The 14289-nt window shown below is 37.0% G+C and overlaps 1 protein-coding gene across 3 annotated transcripts in view; it reads left to right on the top strand.

Annotated features, from left to right (window-relative positions):
• Window positions 1–14289, top strand: part of FNIP1 (folliculin interacting protein 1) — a 154305-nt gene that overhangs the window by 53161 nt on the left and 86855 nt on the right. For 2 of the 3 annotated variants that reach the window (XM_027604862.1, XM_027604863.1), the window contains exon 2: window positions 8123–8249. In XM_027604862.1, coding sequence (XP_027460663.1) covers window positions 8123–8249 — 127 coding nt within the window. Of the gene's footprint in view, window positions 1–1060; window positions 1119–8122; window positions 8250–14289 lie in introns of those variants that run through there. The other variant, XM_027604865.1, reaches the window with a different exon arrangement.

Here is a 14289-nt window from a genome sequence, read left to right as displayed (position 1 = left end):
ATTTAAGTGTGACAATCATTAAATGTGTTGAGATAAAAACTAACATTTAGCCTGGTGCCTCTCAACCTTTTTTTTTTTTTTTTTTTTTACATTTTCATACCCCTAAGGAGCCTTTTTTAGACATCTTTTTCCTTAATTGCCACCCCACCCAATGAAATTTTAATACCATAGATATACTTGTTATTTCCTTATGGCCACACCCATTGTAATATCTAATATTGTTTTGTCTCCTTCCCCGTCACCCTCTTTGGAAGCCATCTTGCTGTCAAGAATGCATGATTTAGCCCTAATTTAAAAGCCCGTAATGCGTTACAGGAATTAACATGGTCTTCTGAGCTGCAATGTCAGTGAGTTAAGGGAAGTGTCTTTCCTAGTATGTTTATTTTCTATTAGCATTCTTTAAAGGTGTCATAAAAAACATGCAGAGCAGATAAGCTGACATAAACTATAACATCTGTGTAGAGTTTTAAAATAGTTTCTGGTTCATTACTGACTAGTTTTCTTACTAATGTTTAAATTAATAAGCTGAACACAGTAGCTTAATACTAAGGAAGTTTTGCTGTAGTATATAGATAATTTTTGTGAATGGTGATGGTATGCTTACCACTGTTAATGATTTGGCTTAGTTATGTCTTCAGTTAAATTTTGACAAAAGGAGGCAACCCGATGAAGTAGAAAGCATGGTGGATTAGATACCAGAAGATTAGGTTTTGATATAATAAAGGATTATGCCATTCTGTTTGCCTGCTGAGTGGAAGTGAATACCAGTGGATGATAGAGATGGGAGTGAAAGGAAGGGGCACGACCAGCCAGCCTAACCAGACCAGTGACTTTCGGCAGGTGATTTTTGCTTTTCTTTCACTTCTTTCATTTGAAAAATGAATAAATTTAAGGTTACTATTACCATTTAAAATCGCCTGTTAAAGGAGTCACTTTGGGGTTATTCTTGTTGTTTAACATCATGTTCTCCTAGTATATTTCTCTTTTTAATTTAATTTTATTTATTTATTTGAGAGAGAGACAGAACACAAGCAGGGGGAGGGACAGAGGGAGAGGAACAAACAGACTCCCTGCTGTGCTGGATCCCAGGACCCCGGACGTAATGACCTGAGCCAAAGGTAGATGCTTAAACTACTGAGCCACCCAGGCGTGCCTCCTAGTATATTTTAAACAGAATTAATTTGTCATGCTACATTTTGGTAACAGATCTATTTAGTCAATTTCAATTCAATGTGTTTCTAAATTTCAGGATTTGCAACTCTTTTCCATGATAAGATAAAGGGAATCAAAAGCTTTATCAGTAACCCCCCTCCATTTCAGGGACATACTCTTCAGAAGCACAGATCTCTTCCCAAATAACTTTTGACTAACTTTTTATCTTCCTTCCTTCCTTCCTTTTTAACCGTGAATGACTGTAAGGCCTTCTCTTGTCAAACCAAATCAACTTCAAACACGATTTCTATTTAAATATAAAGCTACGTTATTTCTATCTCTGTTCTTATTAAGGCATATCCTGCAGTCTGAGCCCGGCAGGTCTTGAGCCTTCTTTATGTCTGCAACCTTGCCTCCACCATCTAATAATGCCTATGCTGCCTTTTCTCTGCACCATTTCGAATTCCTTCCTTATGTTTTCACTTTCATCGCAATTTCTCCACCTTTTTGCACTCACAGGCCATAATTCCTCCTTTTGCCCTTTCAGTACATACAGGATGCTTCTTTTTTCACACACTACCCAACACTGGCTGTAGAAACTTGACCCCTACTGTTGCTTGGAGACTGTTCTTGTCCTCTTATGAAAACCTCTTCTTTTCTGAGGCCTTTGCCATAGTACCACACTTTACTCTAATTTGTTGTTGGCATCCACTGCTGACCTTCTACCAGATGGCTCTCTAGTGTTCTTCAAGAACTTTGACACTTAGGTGATAGTGTTTCTTTCCAGATTACTTTGTACCATCATCTTGTGCAACCCACACATCTAACAATCTGGCTTCACAGTACCTTTTCTTGCTCTCTACCTTGATCTGTTCTTGACTAGACCTTGAGTCTCACTATGAGCTGACTCTCTCTTCTCTTTCTGGGATCCTCCCATTCTGACCACAACTTCATATCCTTTGATCTTTTGTATAAACTTGCTCTCTAGCTTCATTAAGACTACTGTTGTTTGTTTTCCTTCCTTTTCTCCGATTACCTTCATCCTGACCATGTTTCCTGTGCTATTCCAGACCTTCTTTCTCTATATCACTCTTAACAGGCTTGCCCCTATTTTTCCATTGCAGCTACTCAGAAAATCTCCTATTAAATACACTATTTTTTGCCTCTTCTATGCCTCTAGGCTCCCTTGTGATAGTAGAGAAAATTAGTCCTAAATCAGATTTATGATTTTCAGCTCAGCTGGCTTGGTAGTGCTTTGGCTTATGCTTTCCTTAGGTTAGCACCTTTCCACATTTTCTTTGATGACTGTCAGAACTTTATCTAACACAACCTATACCCAAGTTCAGGCCACACATTTCATATATACTTAGGTGCATGCGTGATTTCTAGTTTTCAGAAAAAACAGAAGTGATCAAGTGTAAATGCTGTTTCTTCTCTCCAACCTGAGAACCTATCTGCAGTAGTTTTCATTTGTAGATTCTCTTTTTCCTGCCTCAGCAAGTGCATTTCATAGTTCATTAGCCTTACTCAGAGTACTATGTCCCAACTTGTCTGGGATCTTAGTCCAACAGTTCTCTCTGGTTGCTTTTAGACTGTTTCTCTGATACTTTCCCATCAGTTTAGAAATACATATATTTAAGTATATACCCTTTTTGGATAGATAGGTAGATAAAATGAAAGAATATATATATGTATAAAAATACGTATAAAGATATATCTGTATATTTTTATCTATCTCTATATGTTTTTCTTTTTCCTTTAAGAAAAAGCCTCTTGTAGCTTCTTCTACCTGTCTGGGGTGACCATGCTCCTGTGTGTTTAGGGTCCCCCTTTACTTTCAAAACTCTACAAATTAATTGATGAATTATATGGTCACATTATCCCTTTATCTCCCCATTTCACAGGGAAACCTTTCCAAATAGCACTGTTTTACTCTCAGCTGTTTTCCCTTCATGCCTTTGCCATTGCTATGTGAGTACCCCCACCCCACTTCTCTACTGAAATGGTTCTTGCAAGAGTACCAAGGATCCCCAAATTGCCAAATCCCATGGACACTTTTAGTCTTTATAAATTTTGGCCTTTGATACTGCACGGTATTCCTTTCTTCATCTTCATCTTGCTTAGCTTTTTTTTTTTTAATCTTCCTTAACTTTTGAAATAACATTTTACCATGGGTTTTCTCTTTTCTTTCTAGTGGTCTGTCTTTACTGATCCTCCCTGGTTTCTCTGCTTTTCTCTCTGTCCTTAAAATATTGCTGTGTCCTAAATTCTAGTTTGTTGGTCCTTCACTTTTTTTTCTCTCTTCAATTAATATGTTCTCCCCGGATGATTTTACTGCCAACTATGTGTCAATAACTCTGTGTTTATAACTCTCAGTTTTTTTCTTATGCTCCAGACCGTTTTTTCATCAATCTTTTGGACATTTTTTCTGAAGCTGTGTTTCAGGCCCCTTAAATCCGTTAACGTCCTTATCTCAAATTTGCTTTCCCCCTGTATTCTCCACCTTGGTTAATGGTATTTATTTTCATCAGATTGGAAATGTGAGAGTCAGCCATCCACTTCCCTCATTCCCAATCTACAGTCTCTCATGTCCTATCTCTGTCTCTTTCTTTCTGTCTTCACTGCTGTTCTTTGGTTCAGTTTATAACATTATTCTTACCTCTAGACTAACCACTCTAGTCACTCCTCCAAGTTTCTGTCAACATGATTTTCTAAAATGCACAAATGATCTTGTCACCTGTTGTTTAACACCCTTGTTTACTCATTACCTGAATGATGATGTTCTTTTGTGTTTGTGTGAAATGCTTCTGAGTTTTGATCTGGCACCAGCCTGCCTTTGTAGCTCTGCTTGTTGCTTCACTGCACACTCCTGAGCTGGAATCACTAAGAATTACAACACATGCTGTTTTCTTCTTTTAGGGAAGAGAATGGTTAGCTTTAGGTAGTATTTCCTGCTTAATTGATAGTACAGAATAATCGTTAAAATCCTGGACTCCAGAGACATACTATCTGGAATCTAAACCCAGCTTTGCCATTTTTAGTAGGTAGCAGTGTTATTTTGGGCAGGTTACTTAATTTCTCCCTGCCTTAGTTTTCTCACCTATGAAATAGAAATGGAGTTGTTATGAAGAAACTCCATACATTTTTCTGTAAATGCTCTCTCCACTCCCCAGCCCCTCCTGTTCTGTCACAATGGATTTGTTTACTCTGGATAGGTCATATAAATGGGGTCATACGATAATGTGGTCTTTTGTGTCTGGCTTTTTTCACTTAGTGTTAAGTTGTCAGGGTTCATCCATGTTGTAGCTTGTATCCTCTTCGTAGCCATATAATATCCATTTTATGGCTCTATGACATTTTTATACCACTTTTTAAAATATTCATCAGTTGATGGACATGCTTTTTAGCTTTTTAAAGAAAGTTTTGTTTTTTTTCAGATTGTGGACTATGATAATTCAATTTATGTACTTATGAAATTATTTATTTAGTTCCTGTAGTGCTAACCTTTACATAGGGTTATGTAGTTTTTACTTATTTGATGTGCTTGCATCTAGGAATTCAAAGATGAGTAAGCTTTGCCTACAGGGAGCTTTTCTTTCTAGTGGAGGAAACTTGCATGTAAACAAATAAAGTACAGTGTGGAAAATACTACTAGATTTATAACCTAAAGTAAGTGTAATCTCAGAAGTCAGCAACTAACTGCTGGCATTGCTGGCAGAATTAGTAAAGGCTTCCCTGGAGGTGAGATTTAAACTAGATCTTTAAGAATGAATGGGAGTTTTGCTAAGGTGGTTGAGGATATTTCAGGTAGAAGTAGTAGCTTACACAAGGGCGTGGAACTGAAATTGTCTGGTGTGTCTTTGCACCTTTGAGAAGATCACTGTGTTGATATTATGGGTAATGTGAAGTATGTCTGGAAAGGTAGATTAGGGCTGGATTGTGAATATTTCTACATCTATGCAAAGGAATTTAGCTGTTATTCTTTGTGTGTCTTGGAGATCCCAGGGGGTTGGATGAATGAGATGGTGGCCACTACTCGTTCAAGGTCTGTTGGGATACCTCACATCCAGCAAAGCCTAAGTTTTCATTTTTTTCGAAAGTTTTGTACATATAGTCACTTATAAAAATGAATATACCTCGCTGACTCACACACCATCCTCTTACTAAAACATCTGTCACAGTTTATTGATTACCTATTTAGATTTCTTTATTTCACCAGTTACTTACCTGGAATTATCATGTCTATTTATTTCTTTACTTTACTACTACTATTTCTTGCTTCTAGAGCAGGTTCTTACTTACCTTACCCTAACCAGTGCTTTGTTCATGGTAGGCACGTATCTATATTAAATGAATGAATGAAGGAACTATTCTGCCTCTAAAATCTTAAGTCTGGTATTCTACCGTATGATTGTGGTTTCCTCTTTCTTATCTCCCTGCCTCCCCACTATAGCTGTTCATGTTATTTCAGCACTTTGACCCCTGCCTCCGCCTCCATTGTCTTCTAATCTGTTAGCTTCCCCCTCCTCACTTTCTTATCTGAATAGCATAGATTCTCCTATCCATCATTCCAGCTATTTTTTGTCTTTTGCTCTATTTCCAAGGCTCCCCTTTGCTTTTGTCCTATCTCCCTATGAAAATCCTTACTTGGCTCAGTCTGATCCAAATTGAAGAGGAGTGTTTGCTAGAGAAAATGACCTAACTGTGTAGTTTGTGGCAGGTACATATTTACAGTCTTAAACTTGTAGACTTCCAGCATTGTCCAGAAACCTTATGTTTCCTAGTCAACATATTTTTTCCCCATATCACTGTTCTGTTTTTTACTCTCTGCTATTCCCACATTTTACAACCTTTCCCTTATTTCTCTTCATCTACTTTACAAAGAAAATAGTGTTCTTAGAATGAATTTTCTCAGCATTTTACCTTAATATCTACATTTTTTTCTGTATCCATGTCCATCTTTGCCTCCTTTCTTTCCATTTCTAGAAAGGATTATCCTTTCTTCTCTTTGAAACTAATCCTTTGACCTGTACTCTATACCTATCCAACTCCACTTCTTCAGAGGCCTTGCTTTGTCAGTTACCATCTCCCTTCCTCTTCATAATCTTTGTCATCAATATGTAAATATGTTCAGATGTGTCCTATTTAATAGCAAAATAGCTATCACTCCATGATTCTTTTTCTTTCTTTCCTTGACACTTGTCTTAAATTCACTATTTTCTCTCTTCTTCAGTCCTCTGCAGTCTGACTCGTTGTACTTTTTATTCCTTAGAAGTATCCTTGCCATGGTCACCAATGATTTCTTTGTTTCTGAAGCTAATGGATGCTTTTTAGTGACTGCCGTGGTATTTCTTCCTCTCTAAAATGCTCTCCTAGTTTCCATAAGACCTCTTTCCTGATTTTCATTCTATGTTGGTGTGTTCTTTTGTAGTTTCCTTCACACAACAGCAAACCACAGTTTAGTAAGTCAGTTCCTAACACAAACATTTACTAAGGATTAGACAGGAGAAAGCTAAAATTGTATTTACTGTCAAGAATTTGGAATGAAGATGTTTTACATTGCCAATTATGGGTCGCCTAAGATGCATTGATGAAGTTAGGGTTAAGGTTCTCTTAAGGAGGTGAAGGAACCCAATCAAGAGTTGTAACTGATGGATTGTGAGGAATTGACCGTTTAGCCTGACATAACTAACAACAAACAGCTCCAGGAATGGGTGTTCTCCTATGTGTTAACACCTGTCCCATCAGTTATAGTGTGTTCAGCTCACTAGTTAGTATCTCCACCATATAGTTCATTGTTTTCTCTTTCTCTCTACTCCCTTATCTTACTCACTTCATTAATTTTTTTAATTGTGACAAAGAATGCATATATAAAAGTACATAAAAAATGCAGTGGCCTTTTTTGTACTCTAAAGTGAATATTGAGGTAAGCACTGTCCAGACTAAAAATAGAACACAGTGCTCCAGTCTACCTGCTGTGTTCCCTCCTGGTTATACCGCCATCACTTCCCAACCTTATCTTGAGAGGTAACCACTCACCAGACTTTTGAAACCATCACTTCCTTTGTTTTCCTTGTAGTTTTAAAAACTAAATATGTTTCTCTGCCTAAAACTTTACCTGATTTGAACCTTGTGTAAATGGAAAAATACAGTAACGCTGGGTGGGTATGTGTGTTGTGTGTGTGAGAGTATGTCATTGTCTGATTTCTTTTGCTCAGGGTCAGTCTGTGTTTTTGTTTAGTTCATTCATTGTATTTGTTGTGTCTGAATATATATATTTGCAGTCTGAATATACTATAATATGTTTATCCATTCTACTCTTGAGGAACCATTTGTATTGTTCCATAACAGTACTTTTATGAAGATTCTGATATAATGGAATGGAATGAAATTGCTGGTAAAACTTAAAAATCAGTTCTATTAGATTTTGTCTATTTATTATATAGATTTAAAAAAACTATTCTCTAAGAAGAGTGAGCCAGTTTTTACTCACACCAGCTTTGTATGAGAATTTCCACTGCATTTGGTCATCACTTTTTTTTTTCTTTTATAAGTACTTAGCTGCTATTCTTTAATCTGAAAACTGTTTCTGTCTTTACATTTCTATATAAAGAATCAAAACTGTCTAAAAATATGGATTAATATTATGCCATCTGGGTTCATGCCATGAAGCATTGTGTATTTTCATTGTTTTAAATATAGTCACATATTTTTATGAGGTTAACCATTTTTAGATTCAAATGGGTTGACTATATTGTATACACTTGCTACAAGTTTTGTTTTTACTTTTTAACCTACAATGTCATTGCTATATAAGTTTTTAGTCCTAAGTGATGGTGTTTAATAAAAAGTACTTCTATATATTCTTTAGCAATAATACAACTTAGAGTTTTATTATATAGGTTTTATTTCTAGGAATTTATGTGGAATGTTTATTAGAGTAACTGATGGACCTTTTTTTTCTTTAAAGTTGGCCTTTGCCAGAGTTTGATCCAAGCCAAATTCGACTGATTGTATATCAAGACTGTGAAAGACGAGGAAGAAATGTCTTGTTTGACTCCAGTGTTAAGAGAAAAAATGAGGACATATCAGTATCGGTGAGCATCATAATTGATTTGGTTGAAATTTACTGTCAAATGTTTTAATTCAAGAAAGAATGAGTAAAATTTCAATTATGGCACTTTTGTTTGTCAGTACAAAACATCTCTATCATGTTTACAAAATTTAGAACCTTGACTTTGAAAATTTTTAAAGGAAAAACACTTGCTTTATTTGCTACCATTCTAGCACCAGGGAGCATTTTAGTTTCATATTTATTTTCCTACATAATTGTATTGTCAGGTATGACTAGAGCTTTAGGGATCCTTATAGAGGATATGGCCCAAACCTCTCATCTTACAGTTGTGGAAAGTGTAACCTGGAGAGATGAAATTATTTGTCTGAAGGAGCAAAGCAAGTTAAGTCTCTAGCCCTTAGTCCGTCTGCTTTATAGTGTAAAAAGAGCATCTATTTTGTTAACTTTCACTGTCGTATTTTGAAATATATTATGACTAGTTTAGCAGTAGTACATGGACATTCACTTGGTTGTCCAAGGAAATGTTAACCTTAAAAATAGACATGCCAGTTACTTTACCAGCCAAAAATGGGTTTATTTGGGAATAAAAAAGAATTGCAATCCAGGACAGACAAGCTGTGGCAAAACCATAGACAAGTCAGAAAGAACAGAGGAGAGATGTGCTTTTTTAAGGAGAAAAAGGGTAGGCTGGTAGGAACTAAAAGTCCACTGGGGTAAACTGAGGAGCTTGAAGTGTCATGGCTTCTCATTGGTGGAGCTGCTGAGGAGGGCAGTACTGGGGGTGAAATGAAAAAGCGTCTGTTCCTCAGCTGGAATAGTAGAGTAGTATCCACATGCAAGGTCAGGTCCTTGTCAGGTCAAGTCTTTCTTTTCCTGTTGGGTCTGCACTTAGCTACGAGTAGGGCAATGAGAGCTACCCCTGCAGAACCTCCAGACTCCCTTTACTAACTTTCACAAAAACCTTTTTTATTTATTATCTTTGCTGCTGCTACTGTTACTATATTTTCTGGCATAAAGACTCATTCCCCTAGATCTATATACTCTGGAATTTGAAGCTTGGAATAGTGTTTTCTCCCTTTCTCTAAATTAATAATTTTCACTAACATTTTGATAAACAACTGAAAACAGAATACTTTGGGAAAGCTTTTCCTGCCAATAGAATTGTCTGTTAAAGCAAACAAATACTTATTTTTTGAGACTTTTAGGAGTTTATATTTGAGGTTTTGTGTTCTTAAACAATTGTGATATATTGGGCATAGTCTGTTGTTATAACTGCATCCTCAGCATCAACTACAGTGGTATATAATAGGAACTTGACAAATTTTTGAGTTACTTTGATTGTCAAGTTTTATAATGTCCCTTCTAATTACTAACACATTGCTCAGTTTTCTGGAGATGGTGCTTTGTTTAGATTTCTTAGCCATTCTTCGCATACTTTTTTTCAGTCTTTTAGAAAAAAGCAGAATGTTCTTAAAGTGTTTACTTGTACAAATAACTAAGTATCTCCAAGTACAAGTACAAGGCACTTGGAGATTTAGCCGTTTCTCTCCTCTTGGTGCCTACAATAAGGTACCCTTCTTCTAGAGGAGTTAGACATTGAACAAAAAAGTACACCAATAATACCAAATTATGATTAAATGCTGTGAATGAAACACGCAGAATGCTTACGGGATTCCATAGGAAGGAACCTAGTTTTCATCAGTTTGTATGTAGGTATATTAAGGAAAGTCTCATTGAGGAAGTGAAAATCAAGCTGAGTTTTGAAGAAACAGAAGACATGGAATAGGGGATGCGTATTCCTGGTAGCAGGACTTGCAAATGCAGTGTACAAAGTGACTTGGAAGCTTGGTGAATTGAAACAACTAGAAGAACACCAGTCTGGCTGGATTGATAGTAAGTAGTATGTAAAGTAGCTAGAGATGAAATTGGAGAGAGAGAGCAGGAGTCAGAGAATTTAGAGCCTTACCAGTCTCTGGGTTAGAAGTTTGAGATTATATCCTAAACACAGAAGGAGGCCACTGAAGGGATCTTGTTTACCTTTCCAAAAATCAGTTTGGTAGAGAGCCCAGAAATAAACCCATGCATATATGATCAGTTACTCTATGACAAAGGAGCCAAGAATATATAATGGAGAAAGGATAGTCTCTTCAACAAATGTTGGGAAAACTGGACACAGTCACATACAAAAGAATGTAATTAGACCACTATCTAACACCATACACAAAAACTGACTCCAAATGGATTAAAGACTTGAACGTAAGACCTGAGAGCATAAAATTCCTATCGATGAGAGAAAATATTTACAAAGCATATATCCAATAAGGGGTTAATATCCAAAAAATATAAAGAACTCAATAGCAGGGGCACTTGAGGGGGTGTTGGTGGGGCTCAGTTGGTTCAGTGTAGCTGCCTTCGGCTCAGGTCATGATCCCAGGATCCTGGGATGGAACCCTGTGTCAGGCTCCCTGCTCAGTGGGGAGTCTTCTTCTCCCTCTGCCTCTGCCCCTGCTCATGCCCTCTTTCTCGTAAATAAATAAATAAATAAATAAATTAATTAATTAAAAAAAAAAAAGAAATAGCAAAACAAAACAAAAAACCCCAAACAAGTGCAATTAAAAAATGGACAGAAGATTTGTATAGACATTTTTCCAAATAAGACATACAAGTGGCCAATAGTACATGAAAAGGTGCTCAACATCACTAATCATCAGGGAAATGCCAATCAAAACCACAGTGAGGTATCACCTAACACCTGTCAGAATGGCTGTTATTAAAAAGACAAGAAATAACAAGTGTTGTTGAGGGTGTAGAGAAAAAGGAACCCTTGTGCCTGGTTTATGGGAATGTAAATTGGTGCAGTCACTATGGGAAACAGTATGGGGGGATCTTCAAAAAATTAAAAATAGAACTACCATGTGATCCAGCAGTTCCACTCTTGGATATTTATCCAAAGAAAATGAAAACACTAAAACAGATAAATTGACCCCCATGTTTATTGCAGCATTATTTACAATAGTCAAGACATGAAAGCAACCAGTTTCCATCAGTGGATGAATGGATAAAGAAAATGTGGAGTGTATATACAACGGAATATTCTTTAGCCATAAAAAAAGAAGGAACTCTTGCGTTTGTGACAACATGGATAAACCTTGAGGGCATTATGCTAAGTGAAATAAGTCAGAGAAAGATAAATACTTTATGATCTGGCTTATATGTGGATTCCAAAAAAAATTAAAGTCATAGCTTGTGGACAATAGGTGGATGCCAGAGAGAGAGGATGGGAGATGAGCATGGGTGACAGGTGTCAAAAGGTACAAACTCTCAGTTATAAGTCTTGGGGATGTAATGTACAGAATGATGATTATAATTTAAAATGCTGTATTGTATATTTGAAAGTTGCTGAAAGAGTAAAAGTTACCGTCACAAGAAAAAAATTTGTAAGTCTGTATAGTGATGGATGTTAACTAGATTTATTGTGGAGGTCATTTTGCAGTGTATAAAAACATCAAATCATTATGTTGTACTCCTGAAACTAATATAATGTTATATGTCAATTATATCTCAGTTTAAAAGATAATAGGGAAAAAAATCACTTTTGCTGCTATCTGAAGAATGGCTGGATGTGGGGGATAAGGGAGAAGGCAGTGTTTGGTGAATCCAACACCCACTTTGAATAGCTGAGTGATGAGATAGCTGCACAATCAGAGAATTGTGGATGGTTAAGCAGACAGTTGAAATCTAAGGCTTTGTGGATGGTTAAGCAGACAGTTGAAATCTAAGGCTGCAATCAAAAGGAATGAGATCTTGCCATTTGCAACGACGTGGATGGAACTGGAGGGTGTTATGCTGAGTGAAATAAGGCAATCAGAGAAAGACATGTATCACATGACCTCACTGATATGAGGAATTCTTAATCTCAGGAAAGAAACTGAGTGTTACTGGAGTGGTTGGGGGTGGGAGGGATGGGGTGGCTGGGTGATAGACATTGGGGAGGGTATGTGCTACGGTGAGCGCTGTGAATTGTGCAAGACTGTTGAATCACAGATCTGTACTTCTGAAACAAATAACGCAACATATTTTAAGAAAAAAGAAAAAGAAGAAGATAACAGGAGAGGAAGAAAAGGGGAGTATGTCAGAGGGGGAGACGAACCATGAGAGATGATGGACTCTGAAAAACAAACTGAGGGTTCTAGAGGGGAGGGGGGGAGGGGGATGGGTTAGCCTGGTGATGGGTATTGAGGAGGGCACGTTCTGCATGGAGCACTGGGTGTTATGAACAAACAATGAATCATGGAACACTGCACCAAAAACTAATGATGTAATATATGGTGATTAACATAACAATAAAAAAATAAAAAAAAAAGAAATCTAAGGCTGCAAATGTGATAGTTGATATTGATTGCTTTGATTTTTTTTTAGGAAATATTTATTTCCTAAGGTTTTTCTTTGGTTGATAATGTTCCATTGGATTGCAGCATATGACCTTTCCTTTATTATTTATCTTGATTAATGCATATTTATTGTGTTTTTTTCAGCATTCTTTTTTTTTTTTTTAAAGATTTTTATTTATCAGAGAAAGAGAGAGAGAGAGAGTACACAAGTAGGGGAAGTGGTAGGCAGAGGGAGAAGCAGGTTCCCTGCTAAGCAAGGAGCCTGATGTGGGACTCGATCCCCGGACCCTGAGATCATGACCTGAGCCGAAGGCAGACGCTTAACTGACTGGGCCACCCAGGCGTCCCTCAGCATTCTTTTTTAAAAAAGATTTTATTTAAGAGAGTGAGAGGGAGAGATAGCATGTGAGAGACAGCATGAGCAAGGGGGGGAGAGGGAGAGGGATAAGCAGACTCCCCACTGAGCAGGGAGCCTGATGTGGGGCTCAGTTCTAGGACCCTGAGGTCATGACCTGAGGCAAAGGCAGACATTTAACCCACTGAGCCACCCAGGTGCCCCTCAGCTTCTTACTTTTTATTTTAAAGAGCCTTGTGAGTCTTGACTCGTTTCCTGAACCCTCCCTCCCCACCTTTTCTGGAATGATGCTTCATTAGTCACATTAGTCTTCTCTCTTGATGTCTTCCTTTTTCCCTCTCAGCTTCTTTTTTCTTTGTAGACCTTTACAAAGCCTCATTACCCAATACCAACAAAATGATTATACTTTTACTTTCTTTTTCATGTATGTGTTCTTTTGTCTTTTTCTGTCTCTGACTTTGTTCTTCTCACTCTTCCTTCTCAGCATCTCTTGCTGTCTCTCAGTCTCTCTGCTTCACTCTCTCTCAGGCTATCTGTCTGTTCTGTCTCTTGGTCTCTCCTTAATGTCTCTTCTTGGTCTTCTCCATGTCTCTTAGTCTTTTCTCTGTTTCTCCGTGTCTTAGTATTAATCTGACTTCTGGCTCTAATATCATACCACCCACTCATTCCTTAATCCTCTGAAATTTTCCTGTAAGCCTACCACTTTTTTAAAAAGAACTGTCCTCTAGATTCATTGGTAACTAGAAATCAGTCTTGAATACCTCCAGTCTAACTTTTTCATATGTCCTCATCCTGTGTGCCATCTCCCTAGATGAAGACTTACCTGCTTTCAAAGTTCATTTTATCAGAATTTTATGAATCCTTTTTGATTTTTCTGTTCCTTTTCTTCTCCATCAGAATTCTCATAATCCTTTGTTCTTAGTCTTTCATAGACTTCTATATCATAGCTGTTTTTTATGTGCTTTCATTATTTGGAAAAAAAGACAAAGTAAAAAATTGATCTGTTACCTTAGTTTTCTAAATTCCACACTGCCTCAACATGTGATAAGTACTCAGGACATACTTTGATCAGTTTTAGTTACAGTTAGGAAGTTTATTATCAAAATCCTGTAAATACTTCCATGAAGATTTCATATGTTCCTTTTGAACACCGTGAATCACATCAAAATACTCATTGTTTCCTCCAAATTGCAAGCTGTTTGAATCTGTAAATGATTTTTTAAATCCACTTTACTATTACAATACCCTTGGAAAATCAGATCATGTGGGTTACATAGGCAAAGAAGGACTGTGATGTAAATGATAATTTTTTACTT

The sequence above is a fragment of the Zalophus californianus genome, chromosome 5 (genome assembly GCF_009762305.2).
Source record: "Zalophus californianus isolate mZalCal1 chromosome 5, mZalCal1.pri.v2, whole genome shotgun sequence".
NCBI lineage: Eukaryota > Metazoa > Chordata > Mammalia > Carnivora > Otariidae > Zalophus > Zalophus californianus.
This window is presented reverse-complemented; position numbering and strand designations above follow the sequence as displayed.